This window comes from Ostrea edulis, chromosome 8 (genome assembly GCF_947568905.1).
Source record: "Ostrea edulis chromosome 8, xbOstEdul1.1, whole genome shotgun sequence".
Taxonomy (NCBI): domain Eukaryota; kingdom Metazoa; phylum Mollusca; class Bivalvia; order Ostreida; family Ostreidae; genus Ostrea; species Ostrea edulis.
Window position 1 is genome coordinate 72,854,481 of NC_079171.1, and position 24,416 is coordinate 72,878,896.

A 24,416-nucleotide genomic window follows, 5' to 3' on the forward strand; every position below is an offset into this window, starting at 1 on the left:
CATAATGTCTGTGTGAACTAATATCCCCACAAATATTTTTAGTGAAATATTTTGGATGAAATCATCCCAGTTGGGTTAAATACTTATTATTCAAAAACTGTAGGTTTGAATATTGAACTAATCTCACAGCTTTCTTAAATTTGGTCCCCATCCACTCCAGTCTGTTTTTACGCTTAACTATTGAAATGGGGTGTAAGGGATCAGACTAGGCTTTTATAGCATTGTCAATTTTCAAAAGCTTTAGAAAAATTATACAATTTTAGGTCACTTGAGTAAACTCAGATTACATATTGCTATTGGTCTGCGTCCGTTGTAGTCCGTCGATGTTAACAATTGAATATTTTTAACTAAATTCTATAACTGAAAGGTGAAGATAACGAACAGCGATCAATCTACGATTCGAATAACAGAATTCTTTTCAAATTTAGTATGAAGCACACAAATTTACATTAAACCTTCCTGACATAGTGCATATTCAAGTTTGTTAGAATCATTTGCCGGGAGGTATGGTGTGGTAACAATAGGGGATCAAAGTTTTATATGCTGATATATTTAAAGGAAAAATCTTTAAAGATATCTCTTGAACTATTTAAACTAGAGCTTTCATATCTTGTATATACAATTTTTATGGCAAAACAAATCTGACCTATTCAGTGTGTCCTGAACTACATTGTGTTTAAGGTAAAACTTGTACGGTACCAATTTTGATGCACCAGATGCGCATTTCGACAAATAATGTCTCTTCAGTGGTTGGCGTGGGTTCGAATCCTGCTTGCACCGGTAAGTGAGAAAGTTTCCCAGTTTACTCTCGGAAGGTCAGTGGTCTCTTCCCAGGTACATTGTATCTGGGTTCTCTCTTCCACCAATAAAAACTGGGCACCACCAGATAACTGAAAAATTGTTGAGTGTGGCGGAAAACAGCTAAAACAATCAATCATATTATGTTCTTTGACCTTGTGACCCTGAACTCTGAGTCTGACCTACTTTTAAGAAAGTATAACTTATTAAGTATATCCAGAACTATTTTAGATAGGGCTTTCATGTATTGTATATAGATTACTTATGGCTAAGTCTTTCATATCATACCAAGACCTATGACTTCATACCTTGGTCTTATCCAGAACAGCAATATCATGCTTGTCATATCTTTGTGTTATATGATTTCATTTTAGTAATGTTGTGTTCTTTAGAGGTAGGTTTGGGTCACATTATTCATGAGAATAAAGATTGATAAAATAGCATTTAAAAATCAAAACAGCAGGGCCAAGGTGACTCAGATGAGCGATGTGGCCCCTGGGCTTCTTGTTGATTTTGATATTTGTACATATATCATTTGTATGAGAAATGGAACTCTTTTTTTTTCTTTTACAAATACATGTATTATCATATGGATCCATCTGTGTTGATTATTTAATCAAAGGACTACATTCAATGTATTAAATGCAAATTTATTGATATGTCTGTGGTTGAATTACTCATGTATGTATACATTTTTTTGGCACATGGAATTACATATATCATGTATATATATATATACTAATTGTACATATAACATCTCCTGTAATATAATAAAATATATGACTGAGAATAAAAGACCTGCTGTTTTCATTGCTACCATGGAACATTAAAAGATTAGAATAATTCAAATATCTTAATGAATTCTGTAATATATGAATTTGATATTTGTATACAATTGCCTCACTGGTGTTGAATGTGAACTTTGGTTAATCATTTCAGTTTGCTCTTTATATCAAATCAAAATTTAAGACAAATAAGGAATTATTTCCGAAATTGGTTAATATGGTACATTGTAGTAAAATAATCAAAAGTTTATTCATATGAGATAGCTAAATTCCACATGGATAACCAGTGACTGATTCTTAATTGTCAACATTTTCACCAAACAGTTTAGAAATTACCCCGGTACATACTATTGGGGGATTATAAAATTCCTTGAAAAGTGACATATTTTTAAATATCACCTTTTCAAGGAGAAAAATCCCTTTAAGTATATGAATCCTATGAAGAAATTAAAAGAGAGGTGGCTATAGGTATATGCGACCCACCTGGTCTTTATTTTTCTGCAACATATTCAAGTGTGTTTTTATCACTTGTATGGTGAGATTCATTTGTGGCAAGAGCTGTTATGATGTCTGAGTCAGAAAGCACCAGAATCCACTAGGAATAGTTTTAGATCTATGGAGCGCCAAATTAACAAACTCAAATATTTGAAGATATCTTTAATTATTTGAAGATATTATCAATTCATTTCATGCACCAACATTGCAATTAAAGATCTCTTCAAATAATTAATATCTTCAATTCTGCATTATATATATATATATTGCGAGCATGAATTGAATTATTGATATCATTATTTATTCTGCTGAATTGATGCACGCAATAATTTAATTGTTGCTCTCCTCAAATGAATTATAATTTAATGATACCAACAATAGAATTAATGCATGCTACAATTCAATTGAAGAGAGCAATAATTCATTAATGCTAACATCACTTAATGTGCACAATAATTGAATTATTGCTCTCTTCTATTGAATTAATGATATCATTAATTAAATTGATGCGTGGAATAATTATTTTAGAGAGATTATCTAATTGAGATATAATCTTCAATTCAAGATATCCACAATTGAATGATTTTTTTAATTGAATTGTTGCTCTTTTAAAAAAAAAAACGATGCACGCATTAATTGCTTATGAAATAGCCTTGTATATATAATTAAAAATATCCTCCATTGAATTAAAAGAGATAATCAAGTCATTCATACAGAACTCTAAATTAATTTTTGCGAGCAATATTTCCACCACATGGATGTGCGCATCAATTGAATTAATGAGAGCGATAATTGATTTGATGTGCGTATATTATTGGACTTTAATTTGAGCTTATGTAAAACATTAATAAGATTTTAAAACTCAACCTGGTGAATTTGTATTATAAAGGTCATGAGAGGACACGTCCAGTTTTTGAACAAAAACAGAAGGTAATATATTCCCTTGAATTTGCAATTGGTCATCTCTGTCCTCAGATCGGCAGGGAAAGGAGTGGGGGTCCAAATCACTTTTAAGAGGGAGATTATTTCTCATTCGAAGGCGCGAATTGCCGATGTTCAGGGAATGTTTTAAATCTCTACTTGCCTTTCGAGACTGGACTAAGTTCATCAATAAAACTTACAAATATGTAACTTGAATTTTACCTTCCGTTATAATAGTTCAATTTATGCGCAATGTGCCAGGTTCAATTGTCGGTGTGTTTCAGACGTGGTTAATGGGGGGGGGGGGGGTGTCCAACACGTAACACGTTTAGGGAAGGGCGTAATGAGTGCCAAAGGCACGAAATCTCTAAACAAAAATATCTAAGATGAAGCAAAATCGTGATTTTTGGGGGTTCTTTATTACAATTTTGTCCTCATATTTCAAGGTGAGATAATAGTCAAAATTGACATAATGTGCATGTACATATCATAAACATGTAGATATTTTTGTAACAGTATATAAAGGAACCGGGAACAAATCCTGATTCTGAAGTTATGTTATATAGACTGGTGTTATAAACCGGATTTTCAAAGAATTTATGGTTTTTGCAACGTTTGATTAAAGTTTTCTGTAAGGGCACATCTATGTAGTTACATATATAAACAGAATGTTCATGAAAATGTTCCCTTTTAGAGTGGAATTAAGATATCGCGTAACATTTCTTTACAAAGATATCTAATTTTTATTCATGCCAAAAGTCAACAAAAAACTTAAAGTGATACAAAAAATGTATATAATTATGAATACTTGTTTTAGATCCTTTAGGCACTGTATTACAGAATTTTGATTTTATTTATCATACTTTTTGGTCGAATTACTACAGAGTCTGGCCCGTACAGCGTGCATTGGCAAACGAGGGAGTCTATAATCATAGAAGTATATATATATATATATATATATATATATATATATATATATATATATATATATATAATAATGATGATTATCATAAGTTATTATTACATTAAAAGTCATCATTATGGACACTACTACCTCTCCCCCCGACCGGTCGCGGTAGCTCAATGGTAGAGCGTTCGCTTCGTAACCGGGAGGTCGTGAGTTCAAGCATCGTTCATGCGTCAAACTTAAGACGTTAAAATTGGTAGTGTTAATTGCTCCTTCGCCAAACACTCGACATTTAGAAGTGTGAATCACGGATCTTTTGGATGTGACCTTATAAACGTATATCCCTTGTCGTACATGTAGTAGGTGTTGGCACGATATTTCAAAGAACCCTCACTGCTACGACCCTGAACCCTATGGATACATTGGATAGGTCTAAATTCGTGGTACTCCGCTTAAAGCTGGTTACGTCTCAATATGAATAAAATATTCTCGACGGGACGTAAAATATATAATCAATCATCCAATCAATACTAACCCCCCCCCCTTTTTTATTTTCTTGCGGCGATAATTTCAACGAAATGTGTGGATTCCCTGTCTATCCCATCCCAATTTCGATTAATATCATCGTTTCACGCTTTTTTGTAAGCTTTAGAGATTTGGCCTTATTTATTTAGCGTGGTGAGAATGATTGTTTGGATGTTTCAGAGTGTTTGATTGCCCGTGTGTATCAGAGTGTTTAACTGGCTGCGTGTATCAGAGTATTTAATTGGCCATGTGCGTCAGAGTGTTCAATTACACGTGTGTGTCAGAGTGTTCATTTGCCCGTGTGTGTCAGAGTGTTCAATTGCCTGTGTGTAAAGGAAAGTGTTCAATTGACCGTGTGTAAAGGAAAGTGTTCAATTGCCTGTGTGTAAAGGAAAGTGTTCAATTGCCTGTGTGTAAAGGAAAGTGTTCAATTGCCCGTGTGTAAAGGAAAGTGTTCAATTGCCCGTATGTAAAGGAAAGTGTTCAATTGCCCGTGTGTAAAGGAAAGTGTTCAATTGACCGTGTGTAAAGGAAAGTGTTCACTTGATAAGCAAAAATTCAAGGAGTGAATAAAACGATATTTCACAAATTTCGACCGCAGCAATGTCTTCTATGTTGTTTTTAGTATCAAATAGTAAATTTTCGTACTAAAATACCAATAACTGTAGAAGTGTTCAGTTGCAGGTGGGAAGTTAAGGTGTTCATTTGACACGCGTTACACGTATGTGTGTGTGTGTGTGTGTGTAAAAAGAAGTCATATTACAATTCCTGTGTAATGCTATAGAAATGCATGTACAATTTGTAGTTTAGAATGTGTATAATTTTAGTTGCCAGATTGATGCTTTGCATCAAAATTATGTCACAAATCTTTTTTTATATTCTTCATAAATAGATATAAATATATCGGATATCATAAGAAGTGTTTTAATCATTTAGTGAAGACACCACTATAGATCTTTGAAGAAGGACAACAAACACACAAGTGTTGACAAAAATAAAAATCAAACTACCGGTACGCAATAAATTCAAACTATCAACTTCGAAAAAAGAAATGAACAAAGTCCGTTGTAATTAAAGATATGTGCAGGTAAGCTATATCGCATTAACAAATCAAAGGGGAACATTTCAGTTTTGTCTCTTCAAAATTACGGAAGTGTTAAGTAATTACCTCATGTACATTCATTCAAGAGAATCAAATATTAAACAAAAATATAGATAAATGTGGTATGTATTGAAAATGAATAAACATACTGTCAGGTATAAGTGCATGTAATTCATGAAGAACAGCAATTGTAAATCTAGAGGTGGAGGGGGAGTGTAATCCCTACATCTCTTGGCCAAAAAAAAAAAATGATTCTTACATCAAATTCATTTTGTTACATTATGAATTTTAAAGTACTACCATTGCAATAATTTTTTCACAATTTACATTATTATCAAATATTTCTTTTTTGAACTTATTTGTCTCTACTCTGAGTATGGACAATATGCACACACGAGTGATGTCAAAATATAAATCAAAGTGCAATATAGCAAACTATGAACTTGGAAAAAGAAAGGAACAAATACTGTTCCATGTATAAGTAAAGAGTAATGAATACAGAGACTGCATGGACAAATTAAAGGGGAAAAACTCAGTTTTCATCCTTCAACAGTTACAGACATTTCATGTGCAGTCCTTTAATAATAAGAAAATATGGTAATTACCCATTTCTCAACAGCAGAGTGAAATGTTTATAGCTTCATCTGAGGACAATAGCAACCTTAAATAATTCATATATATATATATAACTTCAATATAAAATATAAATAAGACACAATTAAGATACTAGATATGGTACATGTTTAAGGTAGTTCCACCCTCATGTGAGTTATCAATATTGATAGGTTGAAAGTGGAAAAACTGTATACATTTCCACACATTATAGTTTAATTAAATTAATAACCAAAGAAAATGTATTATGCAGCCACCTTTTTTTTTAAAAAGATGTCAGACAAACAAATAACAGAAGTGTAGGTCAACATTAGAAAACCGCACAATTAAATATGCAAAGAGGAATAATAAGTATAGAAACAAAACTTGTTAAAATGAAAAATATCTAATGTCAACAATTTAGAAAAATGCTAATATGTATCAATTAATTGTCGATAGTAGGAAAATAATTGTACAATAGACATGCAGTAGAGGAAATGTATGTACCAGCAAAGATATATTTCTATCAGTGAAATATTGATTGAATAAAGATTTTTGCAAAAATCTATGACATCACATGAGGATCGATCTACCTTAAAGATGGTACATGTTTAAGCTAACAGATGGTGCATATCTAGCTATCAAATCTGATTATAGGAGAAACAGAAAAGGGTGATGGTATTAAGGTTGCTGTTCGTTGACATCTTGATGCAATCAACTCCAAGGCTGTTGCTGTCCTCATTTGAAGTTGAATCATTTCACCCTGCTGCTGAGTTATCTTTTCATAAAATGCCAACTTCTTGGCTCTGTATTCCTTCACAGCTCTATTCCGTTCTTTTTCCAAGTTGATAAATTCGATTTTCAACCTGACATCGTCTTCAGTGTCACCACCTAATAAAAATACAAGTCATTACCATCTTCTTCTACAGTAACTACAGTTTTGGGTTTCAAACATTTTCTTATTAGCATGATCAACACTTTATATTGCTGATGTTTTGCTATTTTTGTCAGATTGTCAAAATCTGTAGAAGTCTTAAAGTCTATAGACGGAAATACAAAGCAGCTTAGCTAAATTAAGACTTTGATGATGTAAGCAATTGAAACATATATGACTCTCAATCAAATGACTTACAAGGACTCTTCCTTTTTTTCTTGTTCTGTGTGGAGGTACCGCTAGAACACACAGCTGCTCCACCAGCAGAAGGCAAAGAATTTGCAAACATAACTGAAAACATGAGAAAATAGAAAAGGTAGATTCTCACTGTTATATATCCCCCCCCCCCAAATTATATACAACACTGCTTATTTATTGGTGATATTTTATAAAGCTTAATTCGTACAAGTTCTGGGGGTAAATACTGTATAATGGGTATTTTCTGTGGTGTTCCATTTTTTGCAGATATGAAAAATCCCATAAAATTACAATCGCAAAATATACAATTGTATATATCAATATAAAATTAGGTATAGATTGGTATAATGCAATCGCAGAAATTGAAAACGCAGAAAATAATTTGATACCTTAAAAGGATAATGGATCACAAAAAGTTTCCCCTTACAGGAAATACCAGTTTTGTAGGTCTACTTTGCCTATACTGTTAAACCATTGAATACTTCCAAATTTCTCGAAGTATGAAAAATAGATTAGTGTACATGTATATACAATACCTGTCTCAAACTCCTCACTCACAGGCTTTTCACTGGAGTTATCTGAAATTATATATATGTATTCCATAAATCAGAGCACATATGTGTACTTGTACAAGTACATGTATTAAATAAAACTGTCCAAACATTGGATCTAAAAATTGCTATCAATAAATATTATAAGGAGGACTAACACATCATTATATTGACTGACTTCCTTTTAAAACATAAATAAAAACATGAATATCAGCAATATTTGTCTATCCCTTTTAAATATATTTGCCTAGCTTAGTAGCATGGGTTCAAGTCTTGCAGGGGTTTTAAATCTAATCAGGTTACACTTTCTTCTAAAACTGCATTTAAAAAAAAAAACTAAATGGGTAATTTTGAAATTTTTCAATTATAAAACATTCTTGTACATATATCCTCCACCTTTCATCCATATCATTGTTGCTCCATCTTAAATACATGTATTGTGTTAACTTTATGCATTTAAACAGCAAAAAAAAACAAAAAAACAAAAAAAAAACCATGTACTGTATCTTATCCATTGAACATTTTTAAAATATAGTTCACTGGTATTGTCATTGTACATTAACACAGAGTAAATTTCTACATGTAGAGGCATAAAAAAACAAACCTGTGATGAAGGCAGATGGTTGTTCAGCAGCAGGTGATTGTTCAGCAAGAGTTGCCTTAAATACATATGATGTTTCTAACAAAATAAAGTTCAATTCAATAAACTCTATTTGATCCCAAATAGGTGATTACACAAGAAAAACCATAGGACCATGGGCCACATCACTCACACGAGTTCCTTTGACCCTACATGATCTTCTTTATAGCTATTGTACTTTTTGCTCTTCTTTAGCTAATGTACTTTTTAAAAGAATTTTAAAAAAAAATTGTATTCCAATAAAAAAAATTGATCACATGCTGAGGCCCCAACCTCTGATATGTCTCTGTAGAACACCATCAAATGTGTGTATTTTCTCATCTGCCTACCCTCCCCTTATTCTTAATCATCATAAAGGAAAGATGAATCATCCATAAATACTCTATACCTTTCTCTAAGAGTATTCGGCTTTGTGATGAGGATAGTGCTCCAGAATCCACCCCACCCGGCACCCCTTCAACGGCACTCTTGGAAAATGTTCCAATGATCTACATAAAGAGAAAAGATCGTGTAATCAATATAATCTATGCACATGTAGTTTCAAATTACCCCGCAGTTCTTTTTTTCTGAATCATGTATTGAAGATAAGCTCAACAATTAAGATCATGCATTCATCTGATTTTATAGATTCATCAGTGATGTATATATATATATATATATATATATATATATATATATATATATATATAGATATATATATATATATATATAATCACCACTATTTTATTTTCATTTCTTTTGTCCTTGCTGTAGTCAGTGGTTGAATTCAGACAAGGCAAATCTAAATAAGTTCACCTCATTCCAAATAATTGTGTCTGGGCAAATTTAAAACAGTGAAACTGCATGTCTACAATATCATGAACAAGGAACGAAAATAACTCTGTACAACATTTACAAAGTGTAAATCAAAGCATCATACGCATGTAGGTGTATGCAGTCAACATTCAAGAAATATCATGCATGTTCATATTCATGACGTATTTGTGAATTAGGATGACATATTCCTGTTTAAAATTTCCATCCCCTTTTCAATTGTCTTGGTAGTTGCATAAAAAAACAAGAAATGAGATAATAATTTCCAAGCTACAAAAGCTATTCTACCAGAGTTTCCCATGATTTCAGATCATCTTCTATTGCAGGACCTCCTCCAGTTGCTTGCCTGTGACAAATCCTCATGGCCTCCTTTTTCGTTTGGCTACTGAAGTCTTGTCATTTTTTCTTTACTTCTACTACATCTCGATCACACTTAGACACATTAGCTGCATTTACTCTAAATGAAAATAATATAATGCCAATTAATATTGAAAGGATATAGGTATTAAAATTGAGGAACTAAAATACATGCATACAAAGAATGAAATCCCAATGAGGTTCAACTGAATAACAATTCGCTGCTATAAAAAAAATAACACAACTGAAATAACCTAATCTTATCTGACCCTCCCATAAAAATATTGAATATAAAACACTAGTCTAACCCTCACGTGCTTCCATTCAAACTACATCAGGATTTTAACCTTCCTATGCATACATTATAATTAAACAGTAAATTAATTAAAAACTGACTCATTACAATTGAAAAGGAAAACAGGAAAGCTAGATGATCAACACAAAAGGAAAAATAAATAATTTGCAACTTTTGTTTTATTTATATATCTAGAACTATCAGTGGCGGATTTAAGGGGGGGGGGGGCAGCCAAACATAATGTATAAATCGTAGTATCTCGTTTATAAAAATGTACTAAACAATGTAAAAAGCAATATTTTCTTCCACTCCCGGAGAAATAAATGACAAAGTCTATTGATTTCTTGAATTACTTTATTGGGAGAACTTTTAAAAGGGGAATTGTAACCTCCCCCCTCTAGATCCGCCACCGATACCATATGGTTTTCAATCATAAGTATACGCAGGGCTAATGAAGTATTTAAGTGTTGCATAACGGTTACTTCTTCAATAAAAGGCTTGCAAAATGTTTTGTTCTACGTAAGTGCATAGAAGTCACTTTAAAACTACATGTTTAAGTTTGCCAGCTGTTTTTGACAGATAAGGCGATACACTCAACGTCACTTCGTACTTGGTGAATTTCTGTACTCACCGCTCGGTTAACGCCATCCACTGGCGATTCTTAACCTCATTCGTCAATGAGGGGGTAAACTTTCCCTTCACGACTCTTATATTTTCCGTTACAGCTCCCACCAGGGCCTCAATTTCTGCAACACTCCAGTTCTGCTTCCGTTTGCTCATGTTGTTGTTGACAGACGACACGCTAAATTGCGAACTGCGCATGAGCAGTCAAAACGAAAGTACGTAGCTAAGGAAGCTTTTTCTCGTAAGTGAAATCGTAAGTGCGCTCGTGGACGGAAATCTTTTTTTTTTCGTACGATTATTTTTGCACTTACGACTGCGTTCGTGAAACTGACTTAAGATTCATCTTAGGAAAATCTTAACCTAATATCTTACGATAAATCGCAAGATTTTTTGTGAAAAGGGCTACAAGTCTGCATTACCTGGAGGAGTAGCCTCGCAATTCACACTTGCGTCCGTGGCCCGGACTGGAATGGGGACCTTGATTACACTGGCCGTCATGTCCGCATAGATAGCATCTGTGATTTGCTGCATTTGTTCGTCAGTAAAGCGTGGAGGAGGGTTGTCATTAACACCCGCGGCCTGGCCCTGATCGTTAATTCGCTCGGGCTCACTCACAGTCACAGCGGGGATTTTCCACTTTCTTCCCGTAGACGAAGGTTGCGCTTCTCCCTTTCTCTTTGGCATTTTGTTCTCCAACAATATGCAAGCAATTTAAATTTAATCAATCACAGTGCAAAGGAAATTGAGGTAATATAAATGCATTTTTTTATTTTTTTTTCAAATTTACCGTAATACACACATACAAAATCGGTACAGACAAAAATAACCAAATTAACGCTAGGGGCCTAACGTCTTGTTGTAGCTATAACATTTTAAAATTATTTCTTTTCTTTCTTTTTTATACACCGAGACTTAAATTTCCAAGTGCCAACTGCTGGGAAATCTTGCACGGTGGTGGTGACGTAATTATGACCTCACTAATACCCAAATAGAGGATAGGTGGTATCCGGAAATATCCCGGTAATACAGAGTAGTGATAAATAATGATATAAGCTTTCATAAACCGATTTTACTTCGATTAGTTCAATCCCAATAATTAATAAAATGCTTGCAACCACTGAATGAAAACGTTAGTTTCCGCAAAACTGAAACAATATGTAAACCTTGCGGAAACCTGACGTTGAGGTTTCCTACATGGTTTCCGCAGTGCATAAACGATTATATAGTTTCCGCAAGTTTCCGTCAAGTTTCAGTCTGCGGAAACCTGAAGTTGAAGTTTCCCGTATGGTTTACGCCGTGCGTAAACGATTAGATAGTTTCCGTCGAGTTTCAGTCTCCCGAAACTGTAGGCTATGATTCCTAATGGTCTCCGCAATGCTGGAACTTAACTAAAATTCGGAGGTCTTTAAAATAATAATATGCAATAAATAATTCAAATGCGAATTTAAAAAACACACAAAAAACTTAAAAATATAAGTGAGAGAAGAATATTAAGCACTTTATATACATCATAATGTTATAAGATTTGTTTCAGTTAAACAAAACAGATATGAAATGAGATACAGAAAACAAAGTATATTCGGTGTGTTGTTACGTTTGACAAGATAGCATGCCTGTGTACTTCAGTCAATCGATCCGTGTATTTCTTGTTAGTTCCATGTTAATTGCAAGGTTTTTCCTCCGTCATGGGAACAATAGAGATAAATACACAAGGTAAACTGGAAGAATAATGCCCAGCTTTGTCACCGCATAGAAACAAAGATCGAAGTTAATTGTAATTAAAAATAAGTGCATGAGGGGTTGGGGTTGAATTGAACATAAATCTTAACTGGGACATGTGTATACAATCATGTATTTACGCATATTTTACGTTGCATGTGCATTACTAAGAATGTAGATTTTTTATTTTCATATTATGAATACTATAAATTAAGATTTCAATCACAAAGAATATAGTCAGCGGGTAGAATTAGACACATATGTCTGCATGTGAAATACGTTCGCAAATGCAAGTAATTACATGGAATATGCCAATTGGATTTTTTTTTCAAATATGCTCAATTGATTGATTTAGCAATCAATATGTAATTTGCATACATGTATAATTATGCATGTATGCCAATGAGTGTTTTGATTTTATCATATCCTATAATAGTATCAACGATATACAATGTGATTATTTCTGAAAACTTATGTTACTCTCTCTCTACATGCAGTGTACATGGAGATTATGACATGTGTACACACATTATGAGTCACAACACATTTTAGGACATTGTACATGTGCAATAATATTAATATTATTTGTTTAAGAACATTTCAATTCAAAGTTTAGCTGAATTTGTCAAGTTTTCTAATATATCTCTGAAAAATACAAAATAATTTAACACAATACGAATCATCGTCTCATAAACATATGGTGTCAACGGTTTGAGTTTCATCAAGTCTTTAAAAATAACAGAAGAAATCCTCCCTAGCCTTTGCGAATTTCGGACAGCAGAAAAAAAATAATGGTATGCATATTCTACTTATAATATTCACATGAACATAACGATGTTACAGTAATAGATCATTGTTCATAGTACACAATTATGACAAAATCTAGTACCTAGATGTACCACCATAAGTGGTAATTTAACTTGCTACTTTATTTATATTTTATAATTTGTGATTGAATGAGCATTTCTAATACCAATAGAAAGGCAGTTGGCCTGTAAGGATGTAATGCTTCCTTCATTTTATCGACAATAAATGAATATTTTACGCCTATGGAATCGACTCGTTACAATGCCGGACGACAGGCTTACGAAAAAAAAATAATGTGGGATATGAAACAATCACACAACATAAATTGGTCAAATACAGTCAAATTCCTTTTTGAATCTCTTGATATGACAGTATATTTCCTAATTTGTATGGTCTTTCACTTGAACACAGTGGAAAAAATACTTCGTCGGGATTTTATGAATGGCTGGCATGAAGAGGTCCATAACGTTCTAAAACTTAGAACTTACCGAACCATAAAAAATATGAGTGATTTTCAAACAGAAAAATATCTAATCATGGATATTCCAAAAAGGCATCGGTCTATACTTGCCTAGTTCAGATGTGGTGTCTTACCTATATTAATTGAAACAGGACGGTATAAGGGGGAGGCGTTATCGGATAGAATGTGCATTTTATGTTCTTCAGATAATGTAGAAGATGAATGTCACTTTTTACTTCTTTGTTCCTGTTATTCAAATCTTAGAGTAATCTTTTTTACCAGTATCGGATTTAACCCCACTGTGCTCAATATGTCAGATTTAGACAAAACAAAATTTCTATTATTAAATTTCCCAAGACAAACTGCAAAATGTCTGTTCCCCGCATACACCTACAGACAGTCTATCATGTACCAAAATAGTAAAAGTCATGCTTAATACATGTACCACTATATTTATTATTTAATGTGGGGGGGGGGGGTGTTCTGTTCAAAGTGGCATAAAGGCCCGATGGGCCTGGTGTTTACATTCCTATCATTCTGTTTAATGTATTTTTCAATTCTGTAATGTATAAAACACATGCCACTATAATAAACCATATACTTACTTACTTACATTCTTATTTGTGTTCGATTATGCAGACGGATTTTAAATTACTTCCCATGTTTGTAACATTCGGGTACTGAACTGTGTGCGAATATATGTAGCATATAGTACTTGTTCACAAAATTCAGGACTAGTGAATTTTGGAATCATCATATCTTATAATATGAATTGAATGCAGTGCAGTTTGATAACATGCAAAGTTTCACACATTAGAAATGAATTCAGCATTCTAATACAAACATTCACTGATGGACACTTCTAAATTCAAGTTCCTGAAAGTACATATTGTAACCTGAAAGTATATTTACCGTTTTTTAGAAGTTTGAACCTAAACCTCAACATTTGCAAAATCTGCATCTACTCAATAATACAATTCGGTGTGCATTATTTCGACAATAAGTTTTATGGGATGTACTCTAGAAATCGGGTATTGGTAGTAAATCAAATCTAATTAGATAATATCTTCACCATATCTATATTATTATAACCCTCAACAATATATATCCATGCACTTTGGAAGTGATATCATACAAATGAACATCAGATATAAGCATACAATAATCGGTAAAGTTAGAAGCTCTCAAATATGTACTGTTGATTACAAAAATAAATTATGAATTTTTCACTTCACGCATATATCACTGTTACATACATATATCACTGTTACATACATATGGAAAATAGGTTATATGGATATCTTCACACATGTTCATTTTGAAATACGAACTCAATAACATAAGGTACACTACCTATAAACAATACAAAATATATAGTTGGGCAAACACGGACCCCTGGACACACCAGAGGTGAGATCAGGTGCCTAGGAGGAGTAAACATCCCCTGTTGACCGGTCACACCCGCCGTATATAATTTATCCAACATGTTCTGTAATGCGTTTCTACTTTCAGCAATTAATACAGTATCATCAGCATAGAGGAACAGAAATAATGACAAGTCATTCAATTCAACGTTTTCTAATGTGGTTTCAATAAAGTACAGACTGTGGACAAAAGTATTCGCACGAGCGATGGCGGCCATTTTTTTTATCGAACACGTTTGACGGTAAACTAACATATTTTTGGAGTGTCTGAACAGGACAAATAACTTGTAAATGCAAAAATTTTGTAAATAAACAATATGTTTCTATCAATAATCATTAAAAATAAATTAAAGAATGCCAAGTACCTTAATACTTCCGTGATATACCCTCGGTTCCTTTGAACTTGGCGCACTCGTTGTGGAAGGGTGCATGGATATTTTGTATAATTTACTCTAAATGAAGTCCAGATTTCCAGAATTTTGTGATACAGTTCATCACCAGAATTTAATGTATACGAATGTGATATGAAATTTTCTTTTAATTACCAGCCATGTCTTTTATACGGGGCATAAATCAGGTGATTGTGTGAGGCACTTCAATGCTGGACTTTGTCAGTTTTGTAATTTGTTGAAAGACAGGATAAATGAACAGGTGTATGGCCATCCATAAACAGATAATTGTCACCTTGAAAGAGTTTTGCTATACAGGCCGCAAGTTATCTACGGATTGTTCAGAGTTATTCATGTTGCTATATGTATTGACTCTGCAAAGAGTAATAACGCCATGATACGTAATGCATCCCTAAATATTTACCAGTTTCGGGGGAAAATACAGTCCAACAGTCAATATTTAAATCACTTCTTCTCCATATATATACTCGACAGTATTTTCCAAAGACAATCTGGCACTTGTCAGAAGAAGTTACCATTTTCCTTTCATTTTCCACGGTCCAGTTTATTTTACCCGCACACCATTGCACATGTTTTACACGATTGACAACTCGGACCGTATTTTGTTGATCCAAACACATATTTAGTATCCATTTCCGTCTTAAACATCGCCAAACAGTTTTCTTTGAAATATTTGCATTGCTATTTTCATTACATTTTTGTAACGCCTGACAGTGGTCTTTTTCTATCCAACTGTGTCTATCTAACAAGTCTCCGTTGAACACGTGCACTCATTAATGTCTTTCGTCCACTTCTTTGTTAATTTTCTGTTTTACATCGCACTCGAAACTTATCCCAAGCACTATGCACAGTTAATATAGGAATTCTTAATAATTGTCCAACTTCCCCGGAACTTTTACAGCCCTGAACTAATGCTACGATGTTTTCTTAGAAGCCTATACCGAGTTCCGATGTTTACAACCCATGTTTTCTAATCACTACCTTGTATGTATAAACAGAGTTGCAGGCGAATACAAACATCATTACGTCACATAATTGACCTTCAATTTTTTAAATACATCATCAGTGAAAGGATAACACCTGTGTGTGCAAAGAGAGATAGCCCGCAATGTATGATACTCGATAAACACGTTTAAAAAATGACGCGACCGTGCGAATACTTTTGTCCACAGTCTGTAGTTTTCAAAATCGTTTATGTACATAGAAACTAAAAATGGAGCTAATCCTTCACCCTGCATGAGACCATTTTGCACATCAATAAATTTGAAATACTAACATTATACTTCACACATATTTTTATACTAGTATAAATATATTTGATCACTGAATACATTTTCCCGACAATTCCATTGCGAACTAATTTAAAAAAAAAATAATTTTGTCTGTTAACACTATCAAAGGCCTTCCGATAGTCCACAAAGCAGCAATACAACTTCTTCTTATTACTTAATGTTTTTTTAATCATCTCATGTAAAGCAAAAACAGCATCTTTGTCTTTCTGGCCGGTCCCACTGAATTTACTCATACAACCGTTGGTCATAATAGCCCTATAGGTACAACAGTTTTGCATTCATCCACTACTTTCATTCTAATTGATCAACATGATGAAACGCTATTTTCTAAAAGCAATATGTGCTTAAATTGTTATATATTGCTATATCCTTAACTGTCATTAACTTCAGCTTTAAAGAATATAAATATCGGTATAAAAACAAATCAATACTCAAAATATGATGATCGTATGTGCCTCAGCTCTTTGTCTTTCAAGAATGTTGTTTTTCCAACACTGACCCATATAAGATATCAAATCACTTGGAAATTGCATAACTAGGATGGACTGCTCTAACTTAGCCATAACATTCCGCTGTGTCATTCCATTAATACATTGAAAGTCCAGAGATTGCAACTCTGGGGTGCATTTATTTGTGAATGAATGCACGCAACAATTAATATTGTTGAACATGTTTTTTGGGGGGAGGGGACACGTTTATAAGCTTTTGGTTTTGTTTGTAACGTTTGGAATTTTTTTAAATAATTTTATTATTATTTAAAAAAAAAATCCTCACTTCTGATTAAAAACATACTGTAATTTAATTGACATCATTTAAAAAAGTGTTATGTACAACAAGGAAATTGCTTTTCTTTTTTAGTTTCAAAGAAAATTTTTAACCATTTATTTATAAATGTAACTTAGAGAAAAACTTATTATTTCACATGTTTTAAAAGCATCACGAAAACGTTTTTAAATAATGTTAGAAAGGAAGCTAGATAATCATAGTTACATGAGGAATATGTTTTGGTTCCAGCTGACAAAGCTAGTAACAACATTGTCTTTGTTTGTAAGGCTCATTATTACAACTGTATTTTAAACGAATTTGGCATTGATTCCACTTTTGGCAATCATACTTATACCCCAATTGCCCTTTCAAAAGATGAAATTCTTCAAAAACATTCTTCAGTTTTAGACATATTTAATATCCCAGTCAATGGGTCGAATGAATATGAGTTACCGTACCTATACTGGATTCCTAAACTACATAAAAACCCTTACAAACAAAGATACATTGCTGGATCCAGTAAGTACTCTACCAAGCCCCTAGCTTTGCTCCTCACGAAAATATTAACAGCTGTGAAAGAGAAACTTCAAACTAAATGTGCGAATACATATGCCAGAAGTGGTGCTAATCAAATGTGGATTCTAAAAACATAAGAACTTTTGGTAAACTTGAAATCGCAGAATTTTTCCCAAATCAATAACATTAAAATATAGGACGTTTCAACACTATACACGATCATTTCTCAGGATAAATTAAAGACTAGACTTTTTGACATCATAGACAGTTGCTTCTTCAACAAAAATGGAAAACGGAAATATTCATATCTAGTGATTAGTCATTGAAAAAACTTACTTTATTAAACACCACTCTGATTCCACGCACAAGTACTCTGAAGTTGAAATTAAAAACATGCTAGAGTTTCTCATTGGCAATATCTCCGCGGTCTTTGGTGATCAGATCTTCCAACAATGTATTGGTATTCCCATGGGCACGAATTGTGTTCCTTTGTTAGCTGACCTGTTTCTATATTCATATGAAGAATTTATTCAAAAACTTCTACGCGAGAAGGAAAACCTATTTCGCTGTGGCTTTCAATTCGACATTTAGATATATCGATGACGTTTTGTCTATTAACAATAATAGCTTTCATTCATATCTCGATTTGATATATTCCTGCGAGCTCGAAAGAAAGAACACCACAGAGTCGTCCACTTCTGCTTCATGCTTAGATATTTTATTGAAAGTAGACATTAATGATAAACTGACAACTCTAATAATGTATGACAAACGGGATGATTTTAGCTTGTCCATCGTCAACTTCCCATATCTATGTAGCAAAATTCCATTATCACCTGCATATGGTGTTTATATATCTCAACTGATTCGATATGCAAGAGCTTGCTCTACGTACAGTCAGTTTTTAAATCGAGGTAAGCTACTGACAAACAAGTTGATGGTACAGGGGTTTCAACATTCTCGATTGAAGACAGCATTTCGCAAATGTTATAGTCGTTATAACGACCTAGTTCGTCAATACAACATTGCATTGGGTCAAATGCTGTATGGCGTGTTTCATACCGATTGTTAAGCCGTTCATGGCACACTGATTTTAAATGCGGATAACTCCGTTTACCTGATCAGGATGTAGGGCTCACGGTGGGTGTGACTGGTCAACAGGGGATCCTTATTCATCCTAGGCACCTGATCCCACCTCTGATATGTCCAGGGGTCCGTGTTTGCCCAACTATCTATTTTGTATTGCTTGTAGGAGTTATGAGATTGATCACTGTTCGTTATTTTCACGTTGTATCTTGAAGACGAATTTTTAAAAAAAAAATAATAATGTTATATATTTACATTGATGAGAACTGAATCTGTACTGATGTATGCAGATGATATGGCTGTGTTTGCTGAGAAAATACACGAGCTTCAAAATATGTTACATGCGTTACATATGAATATACGAATACATGGGATCTTTTTATTAATGTATATAAAACAAAGGTAGTTATTTTTAGGACTGAAGCTAAAATTAAACCTACAGAAAAAAGGAATCTGAATGGTCAGTCGCTTGAGATTGTTGACAGATTTGTATATATTTGTGGTTTACTTAACTTTAATGCTAACTACAATTGTATACTAAAACAATTAGCCTGTCAAAGTAAAAAAAAAAGCCAAGCTTTTTTATTGACATCTAAGGTTAGACATTGTCACATTTTATGTCCAAACTACTTCTCCTAGTTTTAACCTTGTACACAATAATTAAATGTATATAATTTTATTCCTAACTTGCTTCCATGCAGGTAAAGTTAATGATGTTCACCAGGTCTAAACTTAGGTGCCTGTGTATATATTCACTTGAAATACCAGTTGCTAGTTGGTTTGGGCGTAGCAGTCAAGGTGTGCACAGCGATAGTTGGCACCCAATGTTTTTTGGAAAACCTACTTATTTACACTTCATTATAATCGCTGTCTCAAGCAATGTTTCCATAACTACACTACATGCCCATCTCATAAGTCTAGAATTCAACAGTTTTGAGCCATTAAAATAAAACAAAGGCTGTTGATCCGTTTCAAGAAGAATTTCGCGGCCAAACAAATACTTGTGAAACTTGTTCACGACCCACACGATTCCGATACACTCTCGTTCTATGGTGGAATAATTTTGTTCTGCTTTATTTAGCTTTCTACTTACAAAAGCGATAGGTTGCTTCACTTTGTTTTCCTCTTGAAGCAAAACCGCGGCTATACCCCGATCTGAAGCATTTGTCTGTTTGATACATATCTCTGAAAGGTCAGGGAGTTTTAGATTACGTGAAGACGTAAGAGCTTTTTTCAAACCCTGAAATGCAAGTTCCTGAGACTCCGTCCACTGGATCTTGCTAGGAGCAAACTTCCCGGTCAAATCCGGCAGTGGCAAAGAGATATGAGAAAATATTTTAAATGAATAGACAAATGTAGCTAATATTTATATCTCCATCCATGTTTTAAGAGAACGTCAACCAGTATGATGATGTAAAGTACCTCCTTAAATGTACATGCAGTAACTGACAAACAAACCATTTCTAATAATTATATTAATACCTAGTATAGCCGAAATCCATTGAGGAATATCCTTTCAACAAACGATAGACAGTTTTATTCCTTGGTAAATGAACTAGTCCATCACTCCATTTAGTATACATATGTTTGTTCGTCCTATACATGAAATGACAGCCCAAACTTGCACCTGTTATTTGGAAAGTTTGTTATTCTTTCGAAGAAATAAAAAAACAAACCATCCAACGAATTCATTTTCATATTATTGGTACTTTAATTACCATGTATAATAAAAATTCAGAAACGAAATTGTAAAATACCTAAAAAGTCTCATTTTATCCATCATTTGGATTTATTACCTTGTATGAACGTTTTGGCTTTAACTACCTAACACACTTCTTGTGGATCTTTGATGTATCCTGGTGAACGAAAAGTATGTCGTTTGCTGATATTTCCACCGTGCTCTCGTTCACAAACACAACATTTCTAAAATGTTCCCGTCCTTCAGAGCTTTGAGGCACAACTACATCCGCACATGCTATAGATGAATATATAAAATTAATAACTCTACATTATAAAGAATTCAAAAAAGCTAAAAAGAACAATTAAATAGGTTAAATATATAAAGTACCGAGTTTTTTGTGTCTGATGAGCTGGCAAGTCTTGGAAACAATGGCCTTCCAACCAAGTTATTTACGCCGCTTTCGAATTAGGCTGCGAGAAACGCATAAACCAATCTCTTCAAAGAGCTTACTCTGCAGTACTTGTAAAATTTCACTATATTACACTTGTGTAGTCATTCCATTGTTTATGGACAACCAACCACTGCCCAGGGTTTCCTCGACAAGCCTGTACCTGATTACCATCGCTTTAAGAAACCACAGCGACACTATGATGAATTCTTACTCTCTGTCTTATTCTCTCAACAGAGAAGTTGCTGTTCTTGTATCTAATAATAGCTAATTTAATGTTACCGTTAAACGGTATGTCTTTAATCGAGCCGTCATTGTTTTGAATGATTCCGAAAAATAATTTGCAGACAAAACGAATAAAGCTTTTGAAAGACATTGTACTTTAGCATTGCATTGAAACGGAAAACCCGATAGTTTCAGAAGTTAGACAATAAACGATTTTCACGATAGACGAACAACCTGATAAACGCAAAACACGGCACAATATAGACCTGATAAACGCAAAACACGATAGAAAACGGAGAACCTGATAAACGCAAACATAATACGATAGGATATACGCAAGATAGGATAACATACACACACACCATAGAACACGATGGAAATGTCAAGAAAAACGTTATGGGTACGATATACATGTGAAAAAAAACTAATTTGGAATTTGAATTATCCGCATCATACACTAACATTTTCTAAACGTTAGGTTTATAAGAACTGTATGTTCGGCCTTGATAGCTCACTGGATAGAACACTTGCCTAGTAATGTTCACTGGATGGAACACTTGCCTAGTAATGTTCACTGGATGGAACACTTGCCTAGTAATGTTCACTGGATAGAACACTTGCCTAGTAATGTTCACTGGATAGAACACTTGCCTAGTAATGTTCACTGGGTAGAACACTTACCTAGTAATGTTCACTGGATAGAACACTTGCCTAGTAATGTTCACTGGGTAGAACACTTGCCTAGTAATGTTCACTGGATAGAATAATTGCCTAGTAATGTTCACTGGATAGAACACTTGCCTAGTAATGTTCACTAGATAGAACACTTGCCTAGTAATGTTCACTGGATAGAACACTTGCCTAGTAATGTTCACTGGGTAGAACACTTGCCTAGTAATGTTCACTGGATAGAATAATTGCCTAGTAATGTTCACTGGATAGAACACTTGCCTAGTAATGTTCACTGGATAGAACAATTGCCTAGTAATGTTCACTGGATAGAACACCTGCCTAGTAATGTTCACTGGATATAACACCTGCCTAGTAATGCAGGGGTTTGTCTTTGTTCGATCCCTTGCCCGCTAATGTATGTCCTCGTGTATGCATTGCAATATGTACGAGTCTAAAAAGAATATACCTATGTTATTGTTTTTAGATAGATCACCATCAAAAGTTGTTGGAACTTGTGTATCCAATACATCAATAGGGATCTTATTGTTAAATAATCTACAGTCAAAGTAATGTTTCATTTCAAAAGGCGATCTTGGGTAATAGTTTCAGCATTTGTTACGTTGAGAAAAATTCTGACTCTAAGTACGAAACTATACTTCCCGCCAACCTTCAAAACGTGATTCTGAAGTGTTCTTTGTTGAATTTAAGTTGTTGATGCCGTGTCCTGACACTAGTTGATGTTGTCACATCAATGTGCTGGAGAATAATTATGTTCTTTGTCAAACTCTACACATCTAGTCGTACATCGTCACTGCTTTTCAGGTTCTGTTTGAACGACAAGATTTGTTCCGTTTTCTATATTTGGGCGCAATTTCAACTGTTGTGAAATTGTGTACATCCGTGTTAGACTAATTTAATATTTCTTTATTTCTTATAGAAGTTATGGTATTGATCACGTTTTTTATATTCACCTTTCATTGATAACGCATTCATATTTACTTAAGAGCGTTTATAGACACAAAGGCAAGAGGTTCATGAGCAATATCGCTCACCTCAGTCACCTTGGCCCATATCTAAATATTTTTCATATATATTTGCAAGTAAAACATTGGACCCTATTGTGACCCCAACCTTCCCCCGGGAACCATGATTTTTACAAACTTGAAACTGCGATATGTCAGGAAGCTTTCATGTAATTATGAGCTTTGTATGCCTAATTGTTCTTGAGAAGATTTTAAAGATTTTCTCTATATTGATATGCAAAATGTTGATCCACTATGTGGCCCAATCCTACCCCTAGGAGTCATTGTTGGAATATACTTGAATCTTCATTATGTCAGAAAGTTTTCATATAGATGTGTACTTTTCTAGTCGAATAGTTCTTAAAAAGGTTTTATCCGAGGTGGCATATTTTAACAAACATAAATTTGCACTATGTGAATATGTTCTCATGCAAATATTAACTATTCTGGTCAAGTTTTTTAAAGACGATTTTTATATAACCCAACACTATTTTGCAATTTTGTAATTGTTTCCCCTTTGAAGGGAGCGGTGAACCTACATTTGAACAAACTTGAAAGCCCTTCATTCAAGGATGTCCTGTGCTATGTTTGCTTTAAATATGTCCAATGGTTCTGAAGAAGAAGATGAAAACGTGAAAAGGTTTGCAATGACGACAACAAGGATGACACTGACGGCGAGGACACATATCAGACAAATGTTGATCAGAAAAGCAAAACAATTACTAATCAAATACATTTATTTGTAAATACAATGCAGGGTGAAGATAACGAATATTGATCAATCTCATAACTCATATAAGCAATATAAAATATATTATGGGCAAACACGGACCCCTGGACACATCAGAGGTGGGATCATGTGCCTAGGATGATTTCATTTCATTTTCGTGTATCCGATGGTTTAGCACTTCATAACACAGTCAAATGATTCCACAGAGACGAATTATTGATTGGTTACATTAAAATAGTATATCATAGCTTGGAAATGAAAGGAAAGAGGGGCAGATATAAATGTACCTTCATGCATCCTATAAAAAGACTGCTATATAAAAATAAATCACTGTTTGTATTATAGGATGGTTGATAAATGTAACAAACATCATCTCGCTTGTCTAAAAAAAATGGCATATTATAAATGTTCTATTTCTTGAATGTTTGTGGTATTGTTTAGGTATTGCTTTTACTAATCAAAACCCTACAGATGAGTTGAGCTAGTTAATTCTTGTTTGTTTTTTTTGTTTTGTTTTGTTTTTTTGTTTTTTGAATATACATATACGACGCACTATAATTTATGTCCCTATTATGTTATTGTATAAATTCAACTTTGTGTATTTAGAATATTACAGGTGTACA

The 24,416-nt window shown here is 33.7% G+C and overlaps 2 protein-coding genes across 2 annotated transcripts in view; one reads left to right on the plus strand and one right to left on the minus strand.

Moving 5' to 3' along the window:
• Positions 1-24,416, plus strand: part of LOC130049293 (leucine-rich repeat-containing protein 70-like) — a 1,034,056-nt gene that overhangs the window by 872,744 nt on the left and 136,896 nt on the right. The gene's annotated exons all lie outside the window — the stretch shown is intronic.
• On the minus strand, positions 6,641-8,067 carry LOC130049292 (uncharacterized). The gene is made up of 3 exons (XM_056146707.1): positions 7,793-8,067; positions 7,257-7,349; positions 6,641-7,015 (listed from the first exon to the last, which is right to left on the minus strand). Exons 1-3 carry the CDS (start codon positions 7,857-7,859, stop codon positions 6,759-6,761), a joined length of 417 nt encoding a protein of 138 aa, XP_056002682.1. The 5' UTR covers positions 7,860-8,067; the 3' UTR covers positions 6,641-6,758.

Excerpts from the sequence above, each read along its gene's own strand:
- LOC130049292 (XM_056146707.1), bottom strand. The coding sequence starts at position 7,859 with ATGGAATACATATATATAATTTCAGATAACTCCAGTGAAAAGCCTGTG. Across the intron at positions 7,350-7,792 it reads GAGTGAGGAGTTTGAGACAG|TTATGTTTGCAAATTCTTTG; the intron begins GTATTGTATATA and ends TCATGTTTTCAG. Across the intron at positions 7,016-7,256 it reads GAAAAAAAGGAAGAGTCCTT|GTGGTGACACTGAAGACGAT; the intron begins GTAAGTCATTTG and ends TATTTTTATTAG.